Source organism: Pseudophryne corroboree, chromosome 5 (genome assembly GCF_028390025.1).
Source record: "Pseudophryne corroboree isolate aPseCor3 chromosome 5, aPseCor3.hap2, whole genome shotgun sequence".
Lineage (NCBI taxonomy): Eukaryota > Metazoa > Chordata > Amphibia > Anura > Myobatrachidae > Pseudophryne > Pseudophryne corroboree.
In genome coordinates, this window is record NC_086448.1 from 249,135,944 (window position 1) to 249,160,934 (window position 24,991).

The 24,991-nt window shown below is 45.7% G+C and overlaps 1 protein-coding gene across 1 annotated transcript in view; it reads right to left on the bottom strand.

Moving 5' to 3' along the window:
• NGLY1 (N-glycanase 1) overlaps window positions 1-24,991 on the bottom strand; it is a 194,964-nt gene that overhangs the window by 22,792 nt on the left and 147,181 nt on the right. Inside the window, exons 7-10 of the mRNA XM_063922237.1 lie at window positions 21,135-21,280; window positions 17,713-17,823; window positions 2,951-3,115; window positions 1,084-1,269 (exon numbers count right to left, since the gene is read on the bottom strand). Of these exons, the coding sequence (XP_063778307.1) occupies window positions 1,084-1,269; window positions 2,951-3,115; window positions 17,713-17,823; window positions 21,135-21,280 (608 nt within the window). The remainder of the gene's footprint in view (window positions 1-1,083; window positions 1,270-2,950; window positions 3,116-17,712; window positions 17,824-21,134; window positions 21,281-24,991) is intronic.

Below are 24,991 nucleotides of genomic sequence, written 5' to 3' on the forward strand. Positions count from 1 at the left end.
AGAACTCGCCCTGGTTATCTCCCTAAGGTGGTGTCATCTTTATACCTTAACCAAGAAATTGTGATTCCGGCCTTTACCTCTCCTGGTTTATCCTCCAAAGAGCGGTCTTTGAATGTGGTACGGGCTCTCCATATTTATGTGAAATGAACAGCTTCTCTTAGGAGATCTGATTCCCTCTTTGTCCGTTTTGGTTTTCACAAATGTGGCTGGCCTGTTAATAAGCAGACCTTGGCCAGATGGATTAGAATGGTGATTGCACATGCTTATATACAGGCTGGTCTTCCATCTCCTGCTACCATCAAAGCCCATTCTACTCGGTCTGTTGGACCTTCTTGGGCGGCCCGACGTGGTGTGACCCTTGAACAATTGTGCAAGGTGGCTACGTAGTCCTCAGTGAACACGTTCATAAGGTTCTATGCCTTCGATACTTCCGCCGTCCAGGATGCCTCCTTTGGATGCCGGGTTCTTGTGCCCGCTACAGTGCGTCTCCTCCCATGAGGAACTGCTTTAGGACATCCCCAATGTTATTCCCTGTGGAACACCAGTGTACCCCCGCTGCAGGAGATTTATGGTAAGAACTTACCTTAGTTAAATCTCTTTCTGCGAGGTGCACTGGGTTCCACAGGGTGCCCACCCTGACACACTTTTAGCTTCTTTGGGGTTGTATGGCATTAGCCACTGGTACCTTCTCCTGTCGCGAGAATGTGGTATATGTGGCTACTAACGATTGGCGTCTCTTTTACCTGCTACTGAATTGGACTGGTTAACGAAACGGAGCTCCTGTGCACGGAGGCGGGGTTATAGAGGAGGCTGCGCTGTGCATCTTGGGAACAGTCAAAGCTTTTAGCCTGTTGGTGCCTTGGATCAAGATCCAACTCTACACCCCCAATGTTATTCCCTGTGGAACCCAGTGTACCTTGCAGAAAGAGATTTAACAAAGGTAAGTTCTTACCATAAGTCTCCTTATCGCGCGTTATATCGTTTAGTGTGTACAGTCGACCAACATATTGTCCCACCAGGCGTGACGTCAGCAGACATACACATTGTTCTTGTGTGTACCCAGCATTAATGTTCTGGACTTACCATTTTCCAGTCATTTTCTACTTTCCTACATATAGACTCTGACAGCCAGACTCCATTTTCCCAGGTGTCAATCATCTCATTGTTATTTGAGACTCGTGTGTAACAATTCTCAGCAATGTTATACTGAAGGTGGAATCGCTTGGCAGCTTTCTCCTTATCCGAGGGGACAAATACCACACTCTTACTCTAGTTGAAAGAAACAAAAACAAATATTAAAGTAGTTACAACTAGCTAATTTGTTGAAATTACATTTTAGTTTAGGATGATGGTTCCAGGCCCCATTTGCTGCAACCATCTAAAAGACCTGTCACATTCGTAAGGTGCATATACACGGTGCTATGTGTGCTTACGATGTTGACTATATAGTCAAAATCATAAGAAATATATATGTATATACAAATACACTGTGGCTATTTGTCCTGACGACGGAGCTTTGTGCTCCGAAACGATCGTAGACTGCTAATACACGTTTTTTGACCTGCTGTTGTCTCTGAGTGCCGTTCCTGCATTGAATTTCTGTATATACAAATATATATATATGTATACAGCTTGCGATACCGATGCGCACTCCCGCAGGATCAGTATCGCAAGAAAAAATAGACTGTGCAGGCAAGGCAATTTTGACTATATTGTGTACAATCTAGTACAAAGTATAATCAAAAACGGCCAGAGTCAAAATTGCACATAGCCAAAATTGAACCATATGTATAGACAATATCGGTGGTTCTGGGCTCCAGGGGAGTTCAAGGGAAATCGCATAGTGAAAATCGGGCATAGTCAATATCTAATTGTGTGTATGCACCTTTAGTGACAATAATGGTTACAGGATATCCATCAATAAAGTGATCTGCTGTAGTTAAAAAAACAACCAACTGTAACCTCTTAACCTGGAATTTGATTAGAACCACTTGGCCCATCGACATACACACATTCACACACTATGGTTCATTTTACTTGTTAGCTAATTAACCTAGCAATATATTTTTGGATTATGGGATGAAACCGGAATACCCAGAGGAAACCCACACAAGCACGGGGACAATATGCAAACACCACACAGTTAGGGCCATGGTGGGAATCGAATCCACTGACCTCACTGCTGTGAGGCAGTAATGCTAACCTTTACACCATCTGTCCCGCCTTGCTTAATTCAGTAACATCATCAGGCAAATTTTTAATTGCAGTACAATTGAATGGTAGCCTGAAATCATTTGGTTATGCTTTTTGATTTGTAACACTGATTTTTAATAACAATATCCCAAATGGATTTTTATTTGTGTGTCTTATTTCTCACGAGTCTATAACTGCAAACCTCTCGAGTTATTTTATCAACTGGTAGTGTACTGGTGTGTCCTCAAACATCTAGTCTACAATAAGTCACCCAGTGCAATACGCCTGGCACGAGTGATCCACCAGGTCCTGTACGACTCTGCTAGTGTCGGGTGTCTTTGCCAAAAATGCATCCTGGTCGATGTGACTAGGATGCACCAAGAGACTGTGCTGATTGATATGAAGTGCAACACTTGTATATTGTGCGTGACTGAGGCTGTATATGGAGCAGAACGGAACTTGTATCGGAAAAAAGCTGCTGCTGCTGCTATATTGTAGCAATTCATATACAGATCAGAGACTCCATTACACACAGATATAGAAGTGTTGCATATCAAATTAATCAGCGCAGTCTCCTGGTGTGTCTTAGTCACATCACTACTAAGACGCATTTTTGGCAAAAAAAAGACGCCTGGCGCTAGCAGAATCTCACAGGACCTGGCTCACTGAGAGGGGATGTTTGTCGCGACTACAGCAATGATATAAGCGGATACATCTGTATATCTGAAGGGTAATAGCTATAGAATTGCAGAATTACATTCAAATCACTTTCTCCTCTTGCTACTCTCCAAGCTAGGGATCCAGACATTCTGCCACCAAGCTCCCCAGGTTTGGGTGTCTTCGGAGACATGAACTCCACAATTTCCACAATCAGCCTTCCAAGGAGTTCCTTCTTCCTCTGTTCTGGTAAGGACTGCTGCCTCTATGGATCAAAATCAATAGCAATCTAGTTTAATAGGGGGGAAAAAAATTGTATATGCTTTTATTTATGTAAACATATTTTTCTCTGATGACCATTAATGACCAACAATAAATAAAGGACTGACCTTACTTCAATGATCGGACTTATATCAAATATGGTTGTACCCCAAATGTTGCATATTGAAAACACAGATTTTTTTTTGACAGAGCTGCTTACTGTTATTTACATGAACAATGTGCTGTTTTTTTGTGTTTGATTATTAAGATTTGATACTAGACAAGAAATGAAATGAAGTTAGATGTTGATTTTTACCTGATAAATCTATTTCTCCAATGCCATGGGGGACATTAGATGGTGCAGGAGTAGTCTTGGCACTAAAAACATAACTTTCCCACCCCAGATCGTCTTCCTTTCGCTTTCTTTTTTTTCTCTCCTCTCCTCTATTTTTATGCGTTGTTTCCTTTCTAATTTATAGCATACCACACTGCGGTGTATGCTGAATCCATGCCGAGCTGCCCAGGAGTTCCCGTCCAACCGGGTAGAGTGGGAGGCAGCTGAAGAGGTACTGGAAAGCTAGCCAAATTGTAAGCAAGACAGATGACTTCCGGAATTCACGGAGCCATGGTCTGTTTGGAAGCAGGCAACCTCTTTTGACAATTGAATACAGTACAAAGAGAAAGGTCAGTACAGTACAGTACAGTACAACAAAAGTTCAGAGACCTATCCACATAGATGCAGAGAGCCCTCTCCACATCCAATGACCTGAGAGATGTCTGGGAATTGCTGCCACCCATAAAAGAAGGAACAACTCTCCTGATTGATAAGAAACCTGGAGACTACCTTTGGAAGTATAAGCTGTTCCGGGAGAAATATAAGGAACGGATATCTATGAGACAAGACACTTAATTCCAAGACCTGATGGGCCAAATAAATTGCTGACAGAAAAACATTTTCCACGTAAGCCATCTGAGATCAACCGACTCGAAAAGCTCAAAGAGAAAATGCTGAAAAGTCCAGAGAACTAAGACCAATTCCACTGCGACCCAAGAAATTGGCAGGTCTATCAAGCCAGCAAATTCCTCGGTCTTAGCTCCGTGACCCAGTCTCAGGTTGTTCGCGCTTACACGGACCAAAATCCTAGGTCAGTGGAAAACGGGTATAAGGGGGTCTGTTTAGTAAGCCTGGCAGACAAAGTGGAGAGAGAAAAAGTACCAGCCAATCAGCTCCTAACTGCCATGTTACATGTTGCATTTGAAAAACGAGTTAGGAGCTGGTTGGTTGGTAGTTTTCTTTGCACCAGAAAAATAATCCATCAAAAATCTCTTAACTATGGTTGGCTTAGTAAATAGACCCCTGTATCCCATGGATCTACTGGAGGTACAAACAGTGCTGAATGTAAAGAACCCCCTTGAAGAAGGTCTGAATAGCAGGAATAGTCACCAAGCATCTCTGAAAATAAACAGACAGAGCAGAAACCTGAACTTTCAGGGATGACAGGCAAGGACCCAAATCCAAAGCAGTCTGTAATAAAGAGTCTGAGAAACCCGTAAATTCTCAGACTTCAAATGCTGCTGAGCACATCAGGTAAAGTAGGCTCTCCAGACCCTGTGGTATGCCTTAGCTGAAATTGGTTTCCTAGCACAAAGCATGGTGCGGATCACAGCATCTGAAAAACCTCTGCCCATCAGGAGGGCTGTCTCAACAGTCACTCCGTCAAAGCCAGATGCTGAAGATTCAGGTGGAGGTAAAGCCCTTGAGAGAGAAGGTCCGGTCTCAAAGGGAGCTGCCATAAGGCTGCTATTCGACAGGCAACTGAGATCGGCATACCACACCCTGCGTGCTCAATCCGGGCCACTTTGAATGATGGTCCCTCTGTCTTACTTTAGCTTGTGAATCAGCCTATTAGAAGGGACATCGGGGGAAAAAGACCAAGGAACAGCACATCCACAAAAAAGCCCCCTTGTCCCAAATGTTAAAACAGCGGAGAAGTTTGTGGATGAGGCATTACACGATCAAGTGTATGGATGGGCGACCCCAACGGCCACCAGCTGTTAGAATATGTTTGTGTGAAGAGACCACCCACCTGGATGTAAATCATGACAACTGAGATAGATGGCATCCCCATTTACCACCACTGGGATGTAAACTTCCGTCAGGGCCGGGAGAAAACGTTCCACCCACTGAAGGATTCTGCTCCCTTCCCTCATGGCCTGGCAACTCCTTGTGCCACCTTGATGATTTATGTAGGTGATGGCAGTGGCATTGTCCAAGCGGACCGTTACCGGGTGGCCCACAAGAAGATGCAGTGCCTGACACAAGGCCCTGTAGATTGCCTAAGTTACGCTTATGAGAAGACAGGATTCCTGTGCCCCCCAGCGACCCTGGAAGGTCATCGTCAATATGACTGCCCCTCAGCCCGAGGCTGGTGTCCACAGTGAGAAGAATCCAATTTTGAATAAGAAAAGGATGACCTTTGTCCAGGTGAGACACTTATAGCCACACTGAAATCAGCTGACATCTGATATGGACATGAGAGCCGTTTCACTAGAACAGAATCTTTGACTGGAAGATCCTGGAATGGAACTGGGCAAATTCCACCATGTCAAAGGTAACAGCAGTTTTTCCTAGAACTTGAATGCATAGATGCCCCGATACTCTCTGCAGTTGGAGAAGTGACTGAATAATCACCTGGAGGGACACAATCTTGTCCTTGGTGTGAAAAACCCTCTGGGCCAGGTGCACTAGATTCTGAGAAGCCTGCAAGCTGGATTTGCGCCAACTGATAAGCCACTCATGGGACCGAAGGATCTTAACCACCATGATGAGATGTTCTTACAGTGTGTCCTCTGACTGGGGAGGAGGTTGTCCATATAAGGAATTATTAAAATCCCTTGGAAACGCAAAGAAGCTCCCATCACGGATATCACCTTGATGAACACTGTAGACAACCCGAAAAACAAGGGCTGAAACTCGCAGTGGTCCAAGAGGACCACAAGTTGTAGAAACCATTGGCTCTTCCATATCTGGATATGCAAGTGAGCGTCCTTGATGTCCAGGGAGCACTAGAAAGTCCCCCGGTTCCAGACAATCTACTATGGACCTGAATAACTTAATTTTTAATTTGGGTACCCGGAAGTAAACTTTCAGAGAATTCAGATTGAGCATGGGAAGGAGTCTTTCCTATGATCATCTGGCTTTCCTATGAGGAAGAGGATTAAATAGAAACCGGTTCCCCTATCATGTGGAGAGACAGGGGAAATAACTCCCGAGTCCAGAAGGGACCTGACACGACTGACACGTACCTGCGAAGCCCTGGCATTTGAAGAATAATGAGGTAGACCAGGTGTGACAAAACAACTGGGAAAAGGTTACATGAAGGATATGACGAAGCCCCTTCCTATAATGCCCTGTACCCCAGAATTAGATGTCGTCTTCCACCATGCCTTGCAGAACAACCGTAGACGGCCTCCCACCTTGAGAACTCCCAGGTAGGAGTTTAACCGGTTTGCAAGCTGCCAAAGACTGTCTTTCTTTCAGCTTTCCACTTTGAAAGGAAGGCTGTTACCCCGGCCTACTTTGGGAGTTAAAAGGACCAGAAGGGAGGGACCTTGGGTTTAGTGGAAAAGAGGCAGAAGCAATAAATTTATCCAATTTTGGACCAAAGAGTACCTCAGCACTGAATGGGAGAGATTCAAGCACTTTTTTGGATTCAGCATTGGTCCACCATGTATAAGGCCAGAGGGATGCTACAGAATGCTAAAGTCTATAGAAGCCTCACCGAGATAAGTTGCAGCCTCTCTGCCATTTTCTAATATAGACAACAGATCAGATTGTAGCGTTCCCGAATGAAGACTTTCCAATTTTCAATCAGTGCCATCTTTTAAGGAAGTCGCATTTGGTAATGGAAGCACAGTAGCCTTTGCCAAACAAGCTATTGCAGCATAGCATCCACTGGAGGTGGAGTTTCCCATTTAGACCTGTCCCACCTTGGCCCATGTAGTGAAACCAGAGACTGCCACTGATAGCCAACTTCCAATGCAGACAGCAAGGCAGCCCATTTCCCCAGGAAGTATATAGACCAGTTTGTCAAAATTTCACCATATTGCTCAAATGCTAAAATAAATCATTGTTCCACATGAACACATAGAGAGCCTATGCATACCAAACGAATACATTTAAAATAAATGTTTGCACTTCACTTCCCAATTCACGATGACCCCTACTAAACTAAAATACTTAGGTATTTATATTCCCTCGGAACTCTCCCGGTTATATCTATATAACTATACACCCATTATCCGACAAATTCAAACACGATTACAAACCTGGAAAGACCTCAAACTTTCTCTGTTGGGCAGAGTAGTAGTGATAAAGGCTATTATCTTCCCAAAACTGGCCTACCTACTTCAAATGCTCCCCGTCACGATCACTAAACAAGATGCCCTACTCTGCTCGCAAATATTCTCAAAATTTATTTGGAAAAATTCAAAACCACGCATGCCCAAAGCCCGAACTTATGTTAACAAACGAAAAGGCGGACTGAGTATGCCTAATGTAACGATGTTTGCTAGATCAGCACTATTTAAGTTTGCCTCAGATTGACTCCTACGGTCAGACATGTTCACGAACCTGGAGCTGGAAGAAGCACTGTTCTCTCCTTACTCCCCTGCAGCATTGCTTCACACACCGAGCCCCAAACTAACCCAGGAAGTTAAGACTAATATTTTATTTTGGGACACTTATAGGGCCTGGACCTCCATCCATAAACTATTTCGTACTGACCCGTATGAGTCACCATACATACCCTTATGGGGTAACCCCAATTTCCCCTCCTCTTTAGATAACCGTCATTTTTACACATGGAAATGTAAGGGGATATACACCATTAGAGATGTCTTTGATCCTGGTGGACACATGCTCTCCTTCACGCAATTACGTGACAAATACTCTTTACCCCACTCCACCTTTTCATGTTTCTCCAGGTGCGTCATTATGTCAACTCTCTTAATGATCCCTTAGGTAAAGAGACCTCTACTCGGACAATTCTCGACACTCTCACGTTCTGCAGACACAATCCCTTCAAAATTCGATATCTTAACAATGACCTGATTGAAGAGTCAGCCCCCTCTTGGTCCCCTCTCTCGAATTCCTGGCAACGGGAACTCCCAGGGGCACCCGAGATGGGCGGGGTCTCTGCAAACACTGACCTAGTTCTCAAGGATCTAAAATCCGCTACATTACAAGAAATACATTTAAAGATAGTGAATAGGATGTATATAGCCCCCTCCCAAAGACAACACTTTCGCCCGGGTGAATCAGGCACTTGTCCTAAATGTGGAGTAAGTGGAGCATCCCTTGCACACAATCTCTGGTTATGTGGGAAAATTAAACGATTCTGGTGTAAGATCCTTCAATATTTATCCCGTCTACTCAAAGTAACTCTTCCTGCAGTAATGGACCCGCTGCTGTTCGCTGACTTCTCGCCCTGGCTGTCACGGTTTGATCTCACCCAGGTGGTCCCTCTGCTGATTGTGATGGTTACGGTAGCAAAACAGGTGATACTGAGGCACTGGATATATAAAACTGCCCCAACAGTAGGAGAATGGGAATCCGCTTTATTAGACGTACTATTTTGTGAGAGACGAATGGCCACTTTCCAAATTGAGAATGGAGTTATGCTTTTCCATAAAAAATGTGGAATCTATATAGAGAGTTTCCCCCGGGATAGACGTGAATGTATTTGGAGGGTTTTCCGAGACACAACGTGGTACTGGACTAATCGGATAGCGGGAACTATTATTTGATCTTCTATATTTTAAAGGGTAGGGTTACTGAGTAGACCCCACTTAGACCATCGACTCTCCAAAGTTGTGGTATTGCACACTACAGGGCTCACCCCAAACCCATGACTCCATCTTCTCATCCAGATTATACTCCTGAATAACTCCCCCCACCCCCCCCAAAATATATACACCGTCTATATATAGTATCTCTGTATTACTTTCTCTAACGTCCTAAGTGGATGCTGGGGACTCCGTCAGGACCATGGGGTTTAGCGGCTCCGCAGGAGACAGGGCACAATAATAAAAGCTTTAGGATCAGGTGGTGTGCACTGGCTCCTCCCCCCATGACCCTCCTCCAAGCCTCAGTTAGATCTTTGTGCCCGGCCGAGAAGGGTGCAATCTAGGTGGCTCTCCTGAGCTGCTTAGAATAAAAGTTTAAGTTAGGTTTTTTATTTTCAGTGAGTCCTGCTGGCAACAGGCTCACTGCTACGAGGGACTTAGGGGAGAGAAGTAAACTCACCTGCGTGCAGGATGGATTTGCTTCTTAGGCTACTGGACACCATTAGCTCCAGAGGGAGTCGGAACACAGGTCTCACCCTGGGGTTCGTCCCGGAGCCGTGCCGCCGACCCCCCTTGCAGATGCCGAAGTTGAAGAGATCCAGAGGTCCAGAAACAGGCGGCAGAAGACTTTCAGTCTTCATAAGGTAGCGCACAGCACTGCAGCTGTGCGCCATTGTTGTCAGCACACTTCATACCAGCGGTCACTGAGGGTGCAGGGCGCTGGGGGGGGGCGCCCTGGGCAGCAATGTATTATACCTTTTTTATGGCTAAAATACATCACATATAGCCCTTGAGGCTATATGGATGTATTTAACCCCTGCCAGATCTCACAAACTCCGGGAGAAGAGCCCGCCGTTTTAGGGGGCGGGGCCTATTCTCCTCAGCACACGGCGCCATTTTCCTGCTCAGCTCTGCTGTGAGGAAGGCTCCCAGGCTCTCCCCTGCACTGCACTACAGAAACAGGGTTAAAACAGAGAGGGGGGGCACTGATTTGGCGATATGATTACATATGTGAAAATGCTATAAGGGAAAACACTTGTATAAGGGGTTGTCCCTGTATAATTATAGCGTTTTTGGTGTGTGCTGGCAAACTCTCCCTCTGTCTCCCCAAAGGGCTAGTGGGGTCCTGTCCTCTATCAGAGCATTCCCTGTGTGTGTGCTGTGTGTCGGTACGTGTGTGTCGACATGTAGGAGGACGATGTTGGTGAGGAGGCGGAGCAAATTGCCTGTATTGGTGATGTCACTCTCTAGGGAGTCGACACCGGAATGGATGGCTTATTTAGGAATTACGTGATAATGTCAACACGATGCAAGGTCGGTTGACGACATGAGACGGCCGGCAAACAAATTAGTACCTGTCCAGGCGTCTCAGACACCGTCAGGGGCTTGTAAAAACGCCCATTTACCTCAGTTGGTCGACACAGACACAGACACGGACACTGACTTCAGTGTCGGCGGTGAAGAAACAAACGTATTTTCCTTTAGGGCCACACGTTACATGTTAAGGGCAATGAAGGAGGTGTTACATATTTCTGATACTACAAGTACCACAAATAAGGGTATTATGTAGGGTGGGAATAATCTACTTGTAGTTTTTCCTGAATCAGATAAATTAAAGTGTGTGATGATACGTGGGTTTCCTCCGATAGAAAATTATTGGAGGTATACCCTTTCCCGCCAGAAGTGAGGGCGAGTTGGGAAACACACCTTAGGGTGGATAAGGCGCTCACACGCTTATAAAAACAAGTGGCGTTACCGTCTCCAGATACGGCCGCCCTCAAAGAGCCAGCTGATAGGAAGCTGAAAAATATCCTAAAAAGTATATACACACATACTGGTGTTATACTACGACCAGCAATCGCCTCAGCCTGGATGTGCAGCGCTGGGGGGGCTTGGTCGGATTTCCTAACTGAAAATATTGATACCCTTGACAGGAACAATATTTTATTGACTATAGAGCATTTTAAGGATGCATTTCTATATATGCGAGATGCGCAGAGGGATATTTGCATTCTGGCATCAAGAGTAGATGTGATGTCCATATCTGCCAGACGATGTTTATAGACACGACAGTGGTCAGGTGATGCAGATTCCAGACGGCACATGGAAGTATTGCCGTATAAAGGGGCGGTCCATCGGACCTGGTGGCCATGGCAACAGCTGGAAAATCCACTTTTGTTACCCCAAGTCACATCTCAGCAAAAAAGGACACAGTCTTTTCAGTCTCAGTCCTTTCGTACCCATAAAGGCAGGCGGGCAAAAGGCCAGTCATATCTGCCCAGGGTTAGAGGAAAGGGAAGAAGACTGCAGCAGGCAGCCCATTCCCAGGAACAGAAGTCCTCCACAGCTTCTGCCAAGTCCGCAGCATGACGCTGGGGCCATACAAGCGGACTCAGGTGCGGTGGGGGGTCATCTCAAGAGTTTCAGCACGCAGTGGGCTCACTCGCAAGTGGACTCCTGGATCCTACACGTAGTATCCCAGGTGTACATTGGAAATTCGAGACGTCTTCCCCTCACAAGTTCCTGAAGTCTGCTTTACCAACGTCTCCCTCCGACAGGGAGGCAGTATTGGAAAAAAATTCACAGGCTGTATTCCCAGCAGGTGATAATCAAAGTACCCCTCCTACAACAAGGGAAGGGGTATTATTCCACACTATATTGTGGTACTGAAGCCAAACGGCTCGGTGAGATCTAAAAGATTTGAACAATTACATACAAGGGTTCAAATCAAGATGGAGTCACTCAGAGCAGTGATAGCGAACCAGGACGATATGGTGTCACTGGATATCAGGGACGCTTACCTACATGTCCAAATTTTGCCCTTCTCACCAAGGGTATCTCAGGTTCGTGGTACAGAACTGTCACTATCAGTTCAGACGCTGCCGTTTGGATTGTCCACGGCACCCCGGGTCTTTACCATGGTAATGGCCGAAATGATGATTCTTCCTAAAAGAAATATGGACGCTTTCCTGATAAGGGCAAGGTCCAGAGAACAGTTGGCGGTCGGAGTAGCACTATCTCAAGTAGTTCTACGACAGCACGAGTGGATTCTAAATATTCCAAAATCGCAGCTTTTTCCGACGACACGTCTAATGTTCCTAGGAATGATTCTGGACACAGTCCAGAAAAGGATGTTTTCTCCCGGGAAGAAGACCAGGGAGTTATCCGAGCTAGTCAGGAACCTCCTAAAACCAGGAAAAGTATCAGTGCATCATTGCACAAGGGTCCTGTGAAAAATGGTGGTTTCTTACAAAGCGATCCCATTCGGTAGATTTCACGCAAGAACCTTTCAGTGGAATCTGCTGGGAAAATGGTCCGGATCGCATCTTCAGATGCATCAGCGGACAACCCTGTCTCCAAGGACAAGGGTGTTTTCTTCTGCGGTGGCTGCAGAGTGCTCATCTATGAAAGGGCCGCAGATTCGACATTCAGGACTGGGTCCTGGTGACCACGGATGCCAGCCTGAGTGGCTGGGGAGCAGTCACACAAGGAAAAAATTTCCAGGGAGTGTGATCAAGTCTGGAGACTTCTCTCCACATAAATATACTGGAGCTAAGGGCAATTTACAAGGCTCTAAGCTTAGCAAGACCTCTGCTTCAAGGTCAGCCGGTATTGATCCAGTGGGACAACATCACGGCAGTCGCCCACGTAAACAGACAGGGCGGCACATGAAGCAGGAGGGAAATGGCAGAAACTGCAAGGATTCTTCGCTGGGCAAAAAATCATGTGATAACACTCTCAGCAGTGTTAATTCCGGGAGTGGAAAACTGGGAAGCAAACTTCCTCAGCAGGCATAACCTCCACCCGGGAGAGTGGGGACTTCAGCGGGAAGTCTTCCACATGATTGTAAACCGTTGGGAAAAACCAAAGGTGGACATGATGGCGTCCCGCCTGAACAAAAAACTAGACAAATATTGCGCCAGGTCAAGGGACCCTCAGGCAATAGCGGTGGACGCTCTGGTAACACTGTGGGTGTACCAGTCAGGGTATGTGTTCCCTCCTATGCATCTCATACCAAAAGTACTGAGAATCATAAGAAGGAGATGAGTAAGAACGATACTCGTGGTTCCGGATGGGTCAAGAAGGACTTGGTACCCGGAACTTCAAGATATGCTCACGGAAGAACCGTGGCCTCTACCTTTAAGAAAGGACCTGCTCCAGCAGGGGCCTTGTCTGTTCCAAGACTTACTGCGGCTGCGTTTGACGGCATGGCAGTTGAACGCCGGATCCTGAAAGGGCATTCCAGATGAAGTCATCCCTACCCTGGTCGAAGCCAGGAAGGATGTAACTGCAAAACATTTTCACCGCATTTGGCGAAAATATGTTGCGTGGTGTGAGGCCAAGAAGGTCCCTACAGAGGAATTCCAACTGGGTCGTTTCCTACATTTCCTGAAAACAGGACTGTCTATGGGCCTAAAATTAGGGTCCATTAAGGTTCAAATTTCGACCCTGTCAAATTTCTTGCAGAAAGAACTGGCTTCAGTGCCTGAAGTTCAGACGTTTGTAAAAGGGGTACTGCATATACAGCCTCCTTTTGTGCCCCCAGTGGCACCTTGGGATCTCAATGTTGTTTTGAGTTTCCTAAAGTCACATTGGTGATCCACTCACCACTGTGGAATTAAAATATTTCACATGGAAGGTGAAGATTCTATTAGCCCTGGCTTCAGCCAGGCGTGTGTCAGAATGGGCGGCTTTATCATATAAAAGCCCTTACTTAATTTTTCATTCTGACAGGGCAGAATTGAGGACTCGTCCTCAATTTCTCCTTAAGGTGTTTTCTGTTTTTCACATGAACCAACCTATTGTGGTACCTGCGGCTACTAGGGACTTGGAGGACTCCAAGTTACTTGACGTTGTCAGGGCCCTGAAAATATATGTTTCCAGGACGACTGGAGTCAGAAAATCTGACTCGCTGTTTAGCCTGTATGCACCCTACAAGATGGGTGTTCCTGCTTCTAAGCAGACGATTGCTCGCTGGATTTGTAGTACAATTCAGCTTGCACATTCTGTGGCAGGCTTGCCACAGCCAAAATCAGTAAAAGCCCATTCCACAAGGAAGTGGGCTCATCTTGGGCGGCTGCCCGAGGGGTCTCGGCTTTACAACTTTGCCGAGCTGCTACTTGGTCAGGGGCACACCCTGACTGAGGAGGACCTGGAGTTCTCTCATTCGGTGCTGCAGAGTCATCCGCACTCTCCCGCCCGTTTGGGAGCTTTGGTATAATCCCCATGGTCCTGACGGAGTCCCCAGCATCCACTTAGGACGTTAGAGAAAATAAGAATTTACTTACCGATAATTCTATTTCTCGTAGTCCGTAGTGGATGCTGGGCGCCCATCCCAAGTGCGGATTGTCTGCAATACTTGTACATAGTTATTGTTACAAAAATCGGGTTATTCTTGTTGTGAGCCATCTTTTCAGAGGCTCCTTCGTTGTTATCATACTGTTAACTGGGTTCAGATCACAGGTTGTACGGTGTGATTGGTGTGGCTGGTATGAGTCTTACCCGGGATTCAATATCCTTCCTTATTATGCACGCTCGTCCGGGCACAGTATCCTAACTGAGGCTTGGAGGAGGGTCATGGGGGGAGGAGCCAGTGCACACCACCTGATCCTAAAGCTTTTATTATTGTGCCCTGTCTCCTGCGGAGCCGCTAAACCCCATGGTCCTGACGGAGTCCCCAGCATCCACTACGGACTACGAGAAATAGAATTATCGGTAAGTAAATTCTTATTTTTTCTTCCTTTTTCCTTTCCTCTCTTTACTTTCTATCTCTACTCTTTCCTTTCCTGTCTCTCTTTCTCGTTAACAGCTGTGATAGTTAGTTTATATATTATGTACGTTGTTTGATGCTGGAGATAGTGGTGCACCTTGGCGTACCAGACCCACTACTATTGCTGCTAGACAGCTGCGTTGATATTACTCTATGTGTAATATTTTTTCTTCTTTTCTCTCTTACTACAAAAAACAAAAAGCCAGTCAGCCTTTAATTTTCTGCATTTTATTCATTATTGAATTTGATTATTTGTCACTGCTGAATACCTGTGTGAATTGAATCCTGATAACTTATGTTGTGACTCTACGGCTGTCTAATAAAGAAATTTATTTAAAAAAATAAATAAATAAATGTTTGCATCTCACTTAGGGGTATATGCAATTGCGGTCGAATTCCCGAAATTGTCAAAAAACTGGACTTTTTCGCCAAAAAAAAAATAAAAAAAAATCGACAATGCAATTCAGTACTTTCCGTCAAAAAAACGGACTTTCAAAATTCGACTTTTTGAAATTCAACATTTGTCAAATTCGACTTTTCTGCAATGGTACAAATGCGGCAATTCGACCAAAGTATATTCAATTGAAGTTTGGAAATTCGACAACAGTGCTTTTAGACAGTAAATTCGTCATTTTCAATCCGCCACACTTTGGTGGGTGAATCTAATAAAAAAAATTTAAAACATGTTTTTTTTTGGGTGTTTTTTTTATTGGTAATAGCATATCTATTTATATTAGAAGGGATTATGTACTTGGTTTGTCTTTTTGGGAGGCACAAGTATTATTTATATATTTTTAAAAATATATATATATATTTTTTTAGATGGAATGGTAAAATCCCGGAAAAAAATGGCGTGGGGTCCCCCCTCCAAAGCATAACCAGCCTCGGGCTCTTCGAGCTGGTCCTGGTTCTAAAAATCCGGGGAAAAAATGGACAGGGGATCCCCCGTATTTTTAAAACCAGCACCGGGCTCTGCGCCTGGTGCTGGTGCAAAAAATACGGGGGACAAAAAGAGTAGGGGTCCCCCGTATTTTTTACACCAGCATCGGGCTCCACTAGCTGGACAGATAATGCCACAGCCGGGGGTCACTTTTATACAGCGCCCTGCGGCCGTGGCATTAAATATCCAACTAGTCACCCCTGGCCGGGGTACCCCCCCCAGCCACCCAAGGGCCAGGGGTGAAGCCCGAGGCTGTCCCCCCCCATCCAAGGGCTGCGGATGGGAGGCTGATAGCCTTGAGAAAATGTAAAGAATATTGTTTTTCCTGTAGTACTACAAGTCCCAGCAAGCCTCCCCCGCAAGCTGGTACTTGGAGAACCACAAGTACCAGCATGAGGGAGAAAAACGGGCCCGCTGGTACCTGTAGTACTACTGGAAAAAAAATACCCAAATAAAAACAGGAGACACACACCTTGAGAGTAAAACTTTATTACACACCTGCCGACACACACATACTTACCTATGTTGACCCGCCGACTGCCACGTCTCCTGATCCGACGATCCGGGGTACCTGTGAATCAAATTATACTCACCTCAATCCAGTGTCCAGATATAAATCCTCGTACTTGGCAAAAAAAGAAAACGAACAACCGAACCAGCGGACTGAAAGGGGTCCCATATTTACACACGAGACCCCTTTCCCCGAATGCCGGGACACCACGTGACTGCTGTCACCGAGGTCCCTTCAGCCAATCAGCGAGCGCAACGTCCTGGCACTCTGCTGGGGGAGGCTTGCTGGGACTTGTAGTACTACAGGAAAAAACAACATTCTTTACATTTTCTCAAGGCTATCAGCCTCCCATCCGCAGCCCTTGGATGGGGGGGGGACAGCCTCGGGCTTCACCCCTGGCCCTTGGGTGGCTGGGGAGGGGGGACCCCTTGATTGAAGGGGTCCCCACTCCCCCAGGGTACCCCGGCCAGGGGTGACTAGTTGGATATTTAATGCCACGGCCGCAGGGCGCTGTATAAAAGTGACCCCCGGCTGTGGCATTATCTGTCCAGCTAGTGGAGCCCGATGCTGGTGTAAAAAATACGGGGTACCCCTACTCTTTGTCCCCCGTATTTTTTGCACCAGCACCAGGCGCAGAGCCCGGTGCTGGTTTTAAAAATACGGGGGATCCCCTGTCCATTTCCCCCCCGGATTTTTAGAACCAGGACCAGCTCGAAGAGCCCGAGGCTGGTTATGCTTTGGAGGGGGGACCCCACGCCATTTTTTTCCGAGTTTTTTCCCGTTTTTAAAAAAACGGAACAAAATCCGTGAAATCGGCCGTTTTTCGTCAGCGGGACTGTCGAATCCGTTTTTTATTGCATATGGTCAATTTCGGCACCCACTTGCCGAAATTAGACTGTCGAATTGAAAAACGGCCGAAAAATTGCCGCGATTCGCCGCTAATTGCATATACCCCTAAGAGGGTCATTCCGAGTTGATCGCTCGCTAGCAGTTTTTAGCAGCCATGCAAACGCTATGCCACCGCCCACTGGGGAGTGTATTTTAGCTTAGCAGAAGTGGGGAACGCATGTGCAGCCGAGCTCTGCAAAAACAGTTTGTACAGTTTCAGAGTAGCTCTGAACCTACTCAGCGCTTGCGATCACTTCAGCCTATTCATGTCCGGATTTGATGTCATACACCCGCCCAGCCACCCCTGCGTTTTTTTGGGCACGCCTGCGTTTTTGCAAACACTCCCTGAAAATGGTCAGTTGACACCCAGTAACGCCCCCTTCCTGTCAATCTTCTAGCATCCGCCAGTGCGAAGAAAAACTTCGCTAGAACCTGAGCACAACCACAAAGGGCTTTGTACCCGTACGTCGCGCGTGCGCATTGCGTGGCATACGCATGCGCAGAAATGCCATTTTTTCACCTGATCACTGCGATCAACTCGGAATGACCCCCCAAATCTGCACATATTGCTATTTCATTCATTTACTCAATGAAAACATTTGAACTTATATAGTTGCCAAAAAGATAACGGTTTCTAAATATTACCGTCTTATTTAGGCCAGCAATCGTTTCCCGTAACCAGCTTTCACGGACCTCTTTTCTTCTTGAGATGATCTCTTCATGTTTACATGAATACCTCCAGGTAACATCAACAACCTAGAATATTTACAGAGCATTTTACACTGAATACTGATATAATACAATTGATTTGAAATATAAATAAGATAAAAAGAGGGTAATTCAAGTTTGTTAGCAAACCTAAAAAGTTAACAATTGGGCAAAATCATGTTGCACTGCAGGTGCAGTAACATATGCAAAGAGATTTAGATTTGGGAGGGTTATATTGTTTCTGTGCATGGTAAATACTGGCTACTTAATTTTTACACTGCAATTTAGATTTCAGTTTGAACACACCCCACCCAAATCTAGATCTCTCTACACGTTACATCTGCCCCACCTGCAGTACAACATGGTTTTGCCCAATTGCTAACTTTTTTGCTGCTGCAATCAACTCTTAATTAGGCCCATTACGTCCTGGGGAAAATTGTTACTTAAAAACGGCACCACAATACTTGAGAGATAAATAAAAATGTGTTGTTTGAAGCTCTGAATCTATGTATAAAGTAAGAATAAAAAAAAATGACATTTACAAATTGTTCCCATTTGGTTACTATTCACTGATCTCTGTGGTTTGGGAACGCCATCTTTTCCATTCACCCGGCTGCAGCTATCAGTAATGGTGTAATAAATAGGGAAGGGGCAATGGTAGAGGATCAAGCAGGGACTGACTTAGTACCCAGTACCCCTTATTAGCCTGCAGCCACAGACTGCATAGATCTGTCTGGCTGTAGTGGTCTAAACTAAGAATTACATCTACCTTATGCACATAGGGCCTGATTCATAGTTATATGCTAATACTGCGGCAAATGTGATCTTTGACTCAGAGGATATGTAAAAATGTATCAGCCCCTGGGATTGTATTGAGACGCCTACCGGAGCCATCACATCTGCCTGCAACTGCATACATGGTCGCCACAACTGAGATGCTGGAGAGGTGTTTCCTATGTACAGGATCGCAGTTGGCAGGTGCCACATGCCCCGATAAATTTCCTGACACACACACAGTTGCTGCTTCTCCCCATTACCTCCTACAAAATGTCTGTTTGCTGTCAATCACTTGCGAATTAATCCTCACTGCAAACGTAATCGCAATTCAATAGCAGTTTTCTGATAATCAATAAATTGTGAAAACATTGGCATTGTGTACAACTGTGAGTCAGGCCTATAGTAAGAATAGGCTTGTGATTGCTAGTAGCAAATAGCTCATGTGTTTAAAACTTGGCTGTGGTACATGTAGTGTGGAGTTCAAATCCCCTGTATGGAGTATTGGGTGTTTTAAATACAGGTGTATTAAATTATTAACAAGGTACACATATTTACTACACTATTACTCACAAGTTAAGTGTCTATAGGCCTTATTCAGCACAGGTCGGAGATTTGGGTGTGGTACATAGGGTCGACCACACTTAGGTTGACCACTATTGGTCGACAGTAACTAAGTTGACACCCAAAATAGGTCGACATGACAAAAGGTCGACATGAGTTGTTGTTTTTTTGTGTCGTTTTCTTCGTAAAGTGACCGGGAACCCCAATTAGTGCAACATGTCCCCTCGCATGGCTCGCTTCGCTCACAGGTTACCATTTCCAATTGTAGTCCACGTGGTTCGGAAAGAATGAAAAAGTTCAAAAAATGTTTTTTCTTCTTCTTAAAAAACCATGTCGACTTTTTGTCATGTCGACATAGTAACCATGTCGACCTAATGCATGTTGAACAATAGTGGTCGAACTAAATGTGGTCGACCTAGAGACCAGATACTTGCGATTCAGCATAGGTCGGCAGCAATGCAAGTGGGTGGGCTGTCATATTGCGGTCGCATCACAGAAGGGATCCGTGAAAGAAGGAAGCGTGACTGGAACGTTATCTGGGTGGCTGCGTGATGTCACATGCAGCCACTCAGATTATAAAAATGGCAGCACTGCGCCTGCCTTCGCAGCCTGTCTGCAGAGGCAGGGGGCATCCACAAATCAGTGTTGCGTGCATCACTGCCAGGAATTTGCGTGCTGGGCGGCCATTAGCAAGCTATTTTTATCATTAGCAGTTTTGCAATCTCCGAAAAAAAACTGCTAATGAAGCCGAGTGAGTTCCTAAATACAGAATAGGAAGTTTGGTGCTACAATCCATTCCTTGGAGTGTTGGGTGTTTTAATACAGAAGAAGTAAGTCAGTGAAGGTTATTAGTACCAAGGTGTAAAAGCATGTTAATAAATGAATAATAAATAAATACATTTCCCTAGTGCAATTCAATCTGTTTTGTACAATATCAATGAAAGTATTCAACCAAATATACCCTGTATGTTAAATGTCCAAGTTCTTTAATGACAGTGGGAAAAGCTATTTGTTGAGAAGGGGTTGAACACTTAAACCCTTATATACGAGAGATGATTGGAAAAAGTAATGAGACTGCCCCTGTTTTCCAGTCCCATAGGTAGACGTGGCATTACTATACTGTTTATTGTGAAGCTCATAAATCGATGTACTGTATCTGATCCTGCGGTTGGACTGCCATGGTCTTCTTTGTTTGGTGGAAGATTTTTGTACGTTTCATTTCATCCTGGCGGATGAGGAAGACGTGTCTGTGAGATTACACGTGTGACTGAATTTTGTGTTAAACTTGGAAAAAGCGGAAATGAAACTCATGAAATGTTACGGCAAGCATATGGTGGAGAAACAGTTAGTCATGAGCAGTATTTCGGTGGTGGAAGCACTTTGAAGAGGGTAATATGCAAGTGACTGACGACGCACTGGGCTCCCCATGGACAGACAGTTAATGGTGACTACTATGCAAACATCCTGAAAAACCCATTTGCGTGGAGCCATGAGGAAGAAATGACCACATTTGCTGAAGAAACTGTTTTTTGCTCGTAGACAATGCCTGACCACATGTTGCTGCTGTTGCATTGGCAGCACGGACTGAAATTAATGGGACAGCACTGGAACACCCTCAATATAGCCTGGACTTAGCGCCCTGTGGTTTCTGGGCATTCCCAATCCTGAAAAACAACTGCGCGGAAAGAAGTTCTCAACAGATGATATAGTGCAAAATGCCACAGCTGCAACAGTAAAAGTAATGTCACAAAACAGTCTACTAAACATCTTTGACTCATTGTTGAAATGCTGCATAAAATTTACTGAATGTGAAGGACACTGCTTTGAAAAGGAAAAATGTTCAGGGACAAAATATTTCAGTCCATGTCCTTTCTGTAGTTTTATTTCTGCCAGTGCAGGTTAGAGGGAATAATGAGTTCCTGCTATATGATGTTCCAATCAACACATAGGCGGTCAGAAAAATAGATATACTACAGGTGGTGCTATTTATTTTATTATGAATAGATGGAACCTGTACTTGCCTCATCTTTAGAGAATGCTATGATATACGATAGCTTCTTTCCCCATCCCACCTCATACAAGAGAGGCTTGTCATAAGCATTTTCACATGGGTCACAATGAAGCCATCTATTTTGAGATGAAGAGAACACCTCAGTCCAGACATGATCTGCAAGATGTGAAAAAAGGAGATTTATGGTAGACTTACCATGGTTAAATCTCTTTCTGCGAGATACATTGGTTCCACAGGGAAACATCGGGGTGTAGAGATGGGTCTTGATCCAGGCACCAACAAGCTAAAGCTTTAGACTGTCCCAGGATGTATTGGGGCCTCCTCTATAACCCCGCCTCCAGGCACTGTGAGCTCAGTTTCGTTAATCAGTCCAATGCCGGAGCAGGTAAAAGAGAAGGTAGATGTTAGTCAAATAGAACCACGTTCTGACGACAGGAGAAGAGACTAGTGGCTAATGCCATACAAACCCATAGAAGCTAGGTGCATCAGGGTAGGCGCCCTGTGGAACCAATGTACCTCGCAGAAACAGATTTAACCGTAGTAAGTCTACCATAAATCTCCTTTTCTGCAGCATGGAACATTGGTTTCCACAGGGAAACAGCCGGAATGTCCTAAAGCAGTTCCTCATGGAAGGGTACGAACCTGGCGTCCAAAGGAAGCATCCTGGGAGGAGGAAGTATCAAAGGCATAGAACCTAATGAACGTGTTCACTGACTACCTTATAGCCGCCTTGCACAATTGTTCAGCAGACGCGCCTCAGCAGACGCGCCTCGGCAAGCCGCCCAAGAAGGTCCAACAGACCGAGTAGAATGGGCTTTGATAGCAGGAGCTGGGAATCCAGCCTGCGCATAGGCTTGTGCATTCACCATTCTAATCCATCTGGCCAAGGTCTGCTTATTCGCAGGCAAGCCATGTTTGTGAAAACCAAACAGTACAAAAAAGGTATCTGACCTCCTGATAGAGGCAGTCCTCCCCACATAAATACAGAGAGCCCTTACCACATCCAAAGACTGCTCTTTGGAGGACAAATCAGAAGAGATAAAGGCCAGAACCACAATCTCTTGGTTAAGGTGAAAAGATGACACCACCTTAAGCAAATAACCAAGGCGAGTTCTAAGAACTGCCCAGTCACGGTGAAATATCAGAAAGGGTGGACGAAAGGAGAGCGCCTAGGTCTGACACCCTCCTAGCAGAGGCAATATCCAATAGGAACAGGACCTTGACAGTGAGCCATTTAAGGTCCACTGACTCAAGAGGTTCAAATGGAGACTCTTGCAGGGCATTCAGGACAACAGACAGATCCCATGGAGCCACAGGAGAGACATAGGGTGGTTGAATTCGTAAAACACCCTGAGTGAAAAGAGGATTTTGGTACTTACCGATAAATCCATTTCTCTGAATCCTCTAGGGGACACTGGAGCATACTGATACATTAGGGTTGTGAAGCTTGCAACCGGAGGTGTGGCACAATCTAAAATTAGCATTGTCTGCACAGCCGGTTCCTCCCCCTTCACATCCCTCCTCCCTCAGTTTGGAAAATTTGACTGAGAGAATAGGACATGATACTATAGCACCTGACGAGGAACCGAACCGTACAACCTATCAAACAGCATCCAAGAAATCTTAACCGAATAACTAACGAACTGTTTTAACAAGAACTTCGAACACAGCAGGTTGACAGCACCGAGGCGGGCGTCCAGTGTCCCCTAGAGGATTCAGAGAAATGGATTTATCAGTAAGTTACCAAAATCCTCTTTTCTCTTTCATCCACTAGGGGACACTGGAGCATACTGATACATTAGGGGACGTCCCAAAGTTATCCCCCAGGGAGGGAGTGCTGTCGGTGGCCTGCAAAACCTAACGTCCGAACTTAGAATCTCCGGACGCAAAAGGTATCAAAGGTGTAAAATTTCGCGAACGTGTGGACTGAGGACCACGTCGCCGCTCCGCAAATTGAAGAGTGGAAGCACCTCTGGCAACCGCCCATGAGGTACCTACTGACCGGATGGTATGAGCACCCTTCCGAACCAGAACCTGTTTGTCACAGGAAATATCTGCCTGCCGAATGGCAATTCTAATCCATCTAGACAAAGACTGCTTAAAAGCTGGCCAAACACTCTTAGGCCCATCATACAGAACAACAAATGGTCTGACTGTCCGAAGGACAACGTAACTTGTATGTATACCCGTAAAGCTCGGCCAACATCCAATTACACATCCCCATCTGCAAGACTCTGGAAAGATGGGACTACAATTGGTTGGTTTACCTGAAAACCCAGAAACATTACCCGTTAAGGCTCCCAAGTCAGAAACTCGCCTGGCCAAAGCCAAGGCAAGCAATAACGCGACCTTCCAAAAGAGATATTTCAGGTCTGTTCTTGCTAACGGTTGAAAAGTTGGTGAATTAAAACAAAAATTCAACACTAAATGTAAGTTCCATGGTGGAGTAGGAGGACGAAAAGAGAGCCGTATCCTCAGAACCCCCTGTAAAAAGGATTTGACCCCCTGGCAAGGTTGCTAACCGTCGTTGAAATAGGATGGAGAGAGTCGAAATTTGAACCTTCAGAGAACCCAGCCTCAGCCCTACTCTAGACCGGTCTGAAGGAAGAGTAGAAGTCTGGATAAGTGGAAGTTCGTTGAATTCCACCCACGTTCCTGACGCCAGTCCATGTACCTCTTCCAAATCCTGTAGAAGTGCATGGCTGTGACCGGCCTCCTAGTGGCAATCATTGTAGGAATGGCCGTTCTCGGTATCCCTCTGTACCTTAAGATCCGGGTCTCCATAGCCACGACGTTAAACGCAGCCTGTTCAGGTCTGGGTGATGGAATGGTGCCTGAGATAACAGGCCCTCTCCCTGAGGTAACTGCCAAGGACCTTCCGCTAGTAAGCCTCGCAGGTCTGAGAACCAACTCCTGCGGGCCCAAGCTGGTGCGATTAGAATGTTCCCCGCTCGCTCTCGTTTCAACCCTTTCAGAACCCTGGGTATGGAGGGGGAAAAGTGGAAAATGTAAACCCTGCTGTAACAACAAGGAAGAGTTAATGCGTCCAATCTTTCTGCATGCTGGATCTCTTGTCCTGGACATATATCTGGTGAGCTGACGGTCTTGCCAATACGCCATTAGGTCGACTTGAGGAAGACCCCATCTCCTCACCACCATGTCAAAAATCCGTGGATGTAGGTACCATTCTCCCGGATGCATATCCTGGCGACTGAGATAATCTGCTCCCCAGTCTTCCACTTCTGTAAAGAACACTGGCGAAAGGATGACGTTTCGCCTTTCTGGCCACAACAAAATCCTTGTGGCTTCCTGCAACGCCATCCTGCTCCTTGTTCCTCCTTGACGGTCTATGTAAGCCGTCGTTGTGACAATGTCCGACTGTATCTGTAGGTGTTGACCCATGACTAGGTCTTCGGCTAAGAGAAGCGTATTATAAACCGCTCTAAACTCGAGAATGTTTACTGGTAGGTCTCTCTCCAGTAACGTCCATCTGCCCTGAAACTGGTGTTCGTCTAAGACAGCACCCCAAGCTCAGAGACTGGTATCCGTTGTCAGGATCCTCCAATCCCTAATGCCGAATCTCTTGCAACGATCACCAAATTAAGGAGGTTCGTATGCGCGGTGGGAGTCGGATTCTCCGATGTAACCGCCAGTTTGAACCTGATCCCTGAGCAATGTGGTTCATCTGGAAAGGTCGGGAATGAAGTCTGTCGTATTGGATAGCTTCGAACCCCGCCCTCTTCCCGAGAAGTTGCACACAGAGGTGTAGAGAAACCGTTTGTGTCTCAGTACCTGAGCAACTAAGCTTTGTAGGACCGGGACCTTATGCTCTGGTAAGAATACTCTCAATGGTACCGTGGCCAAGAT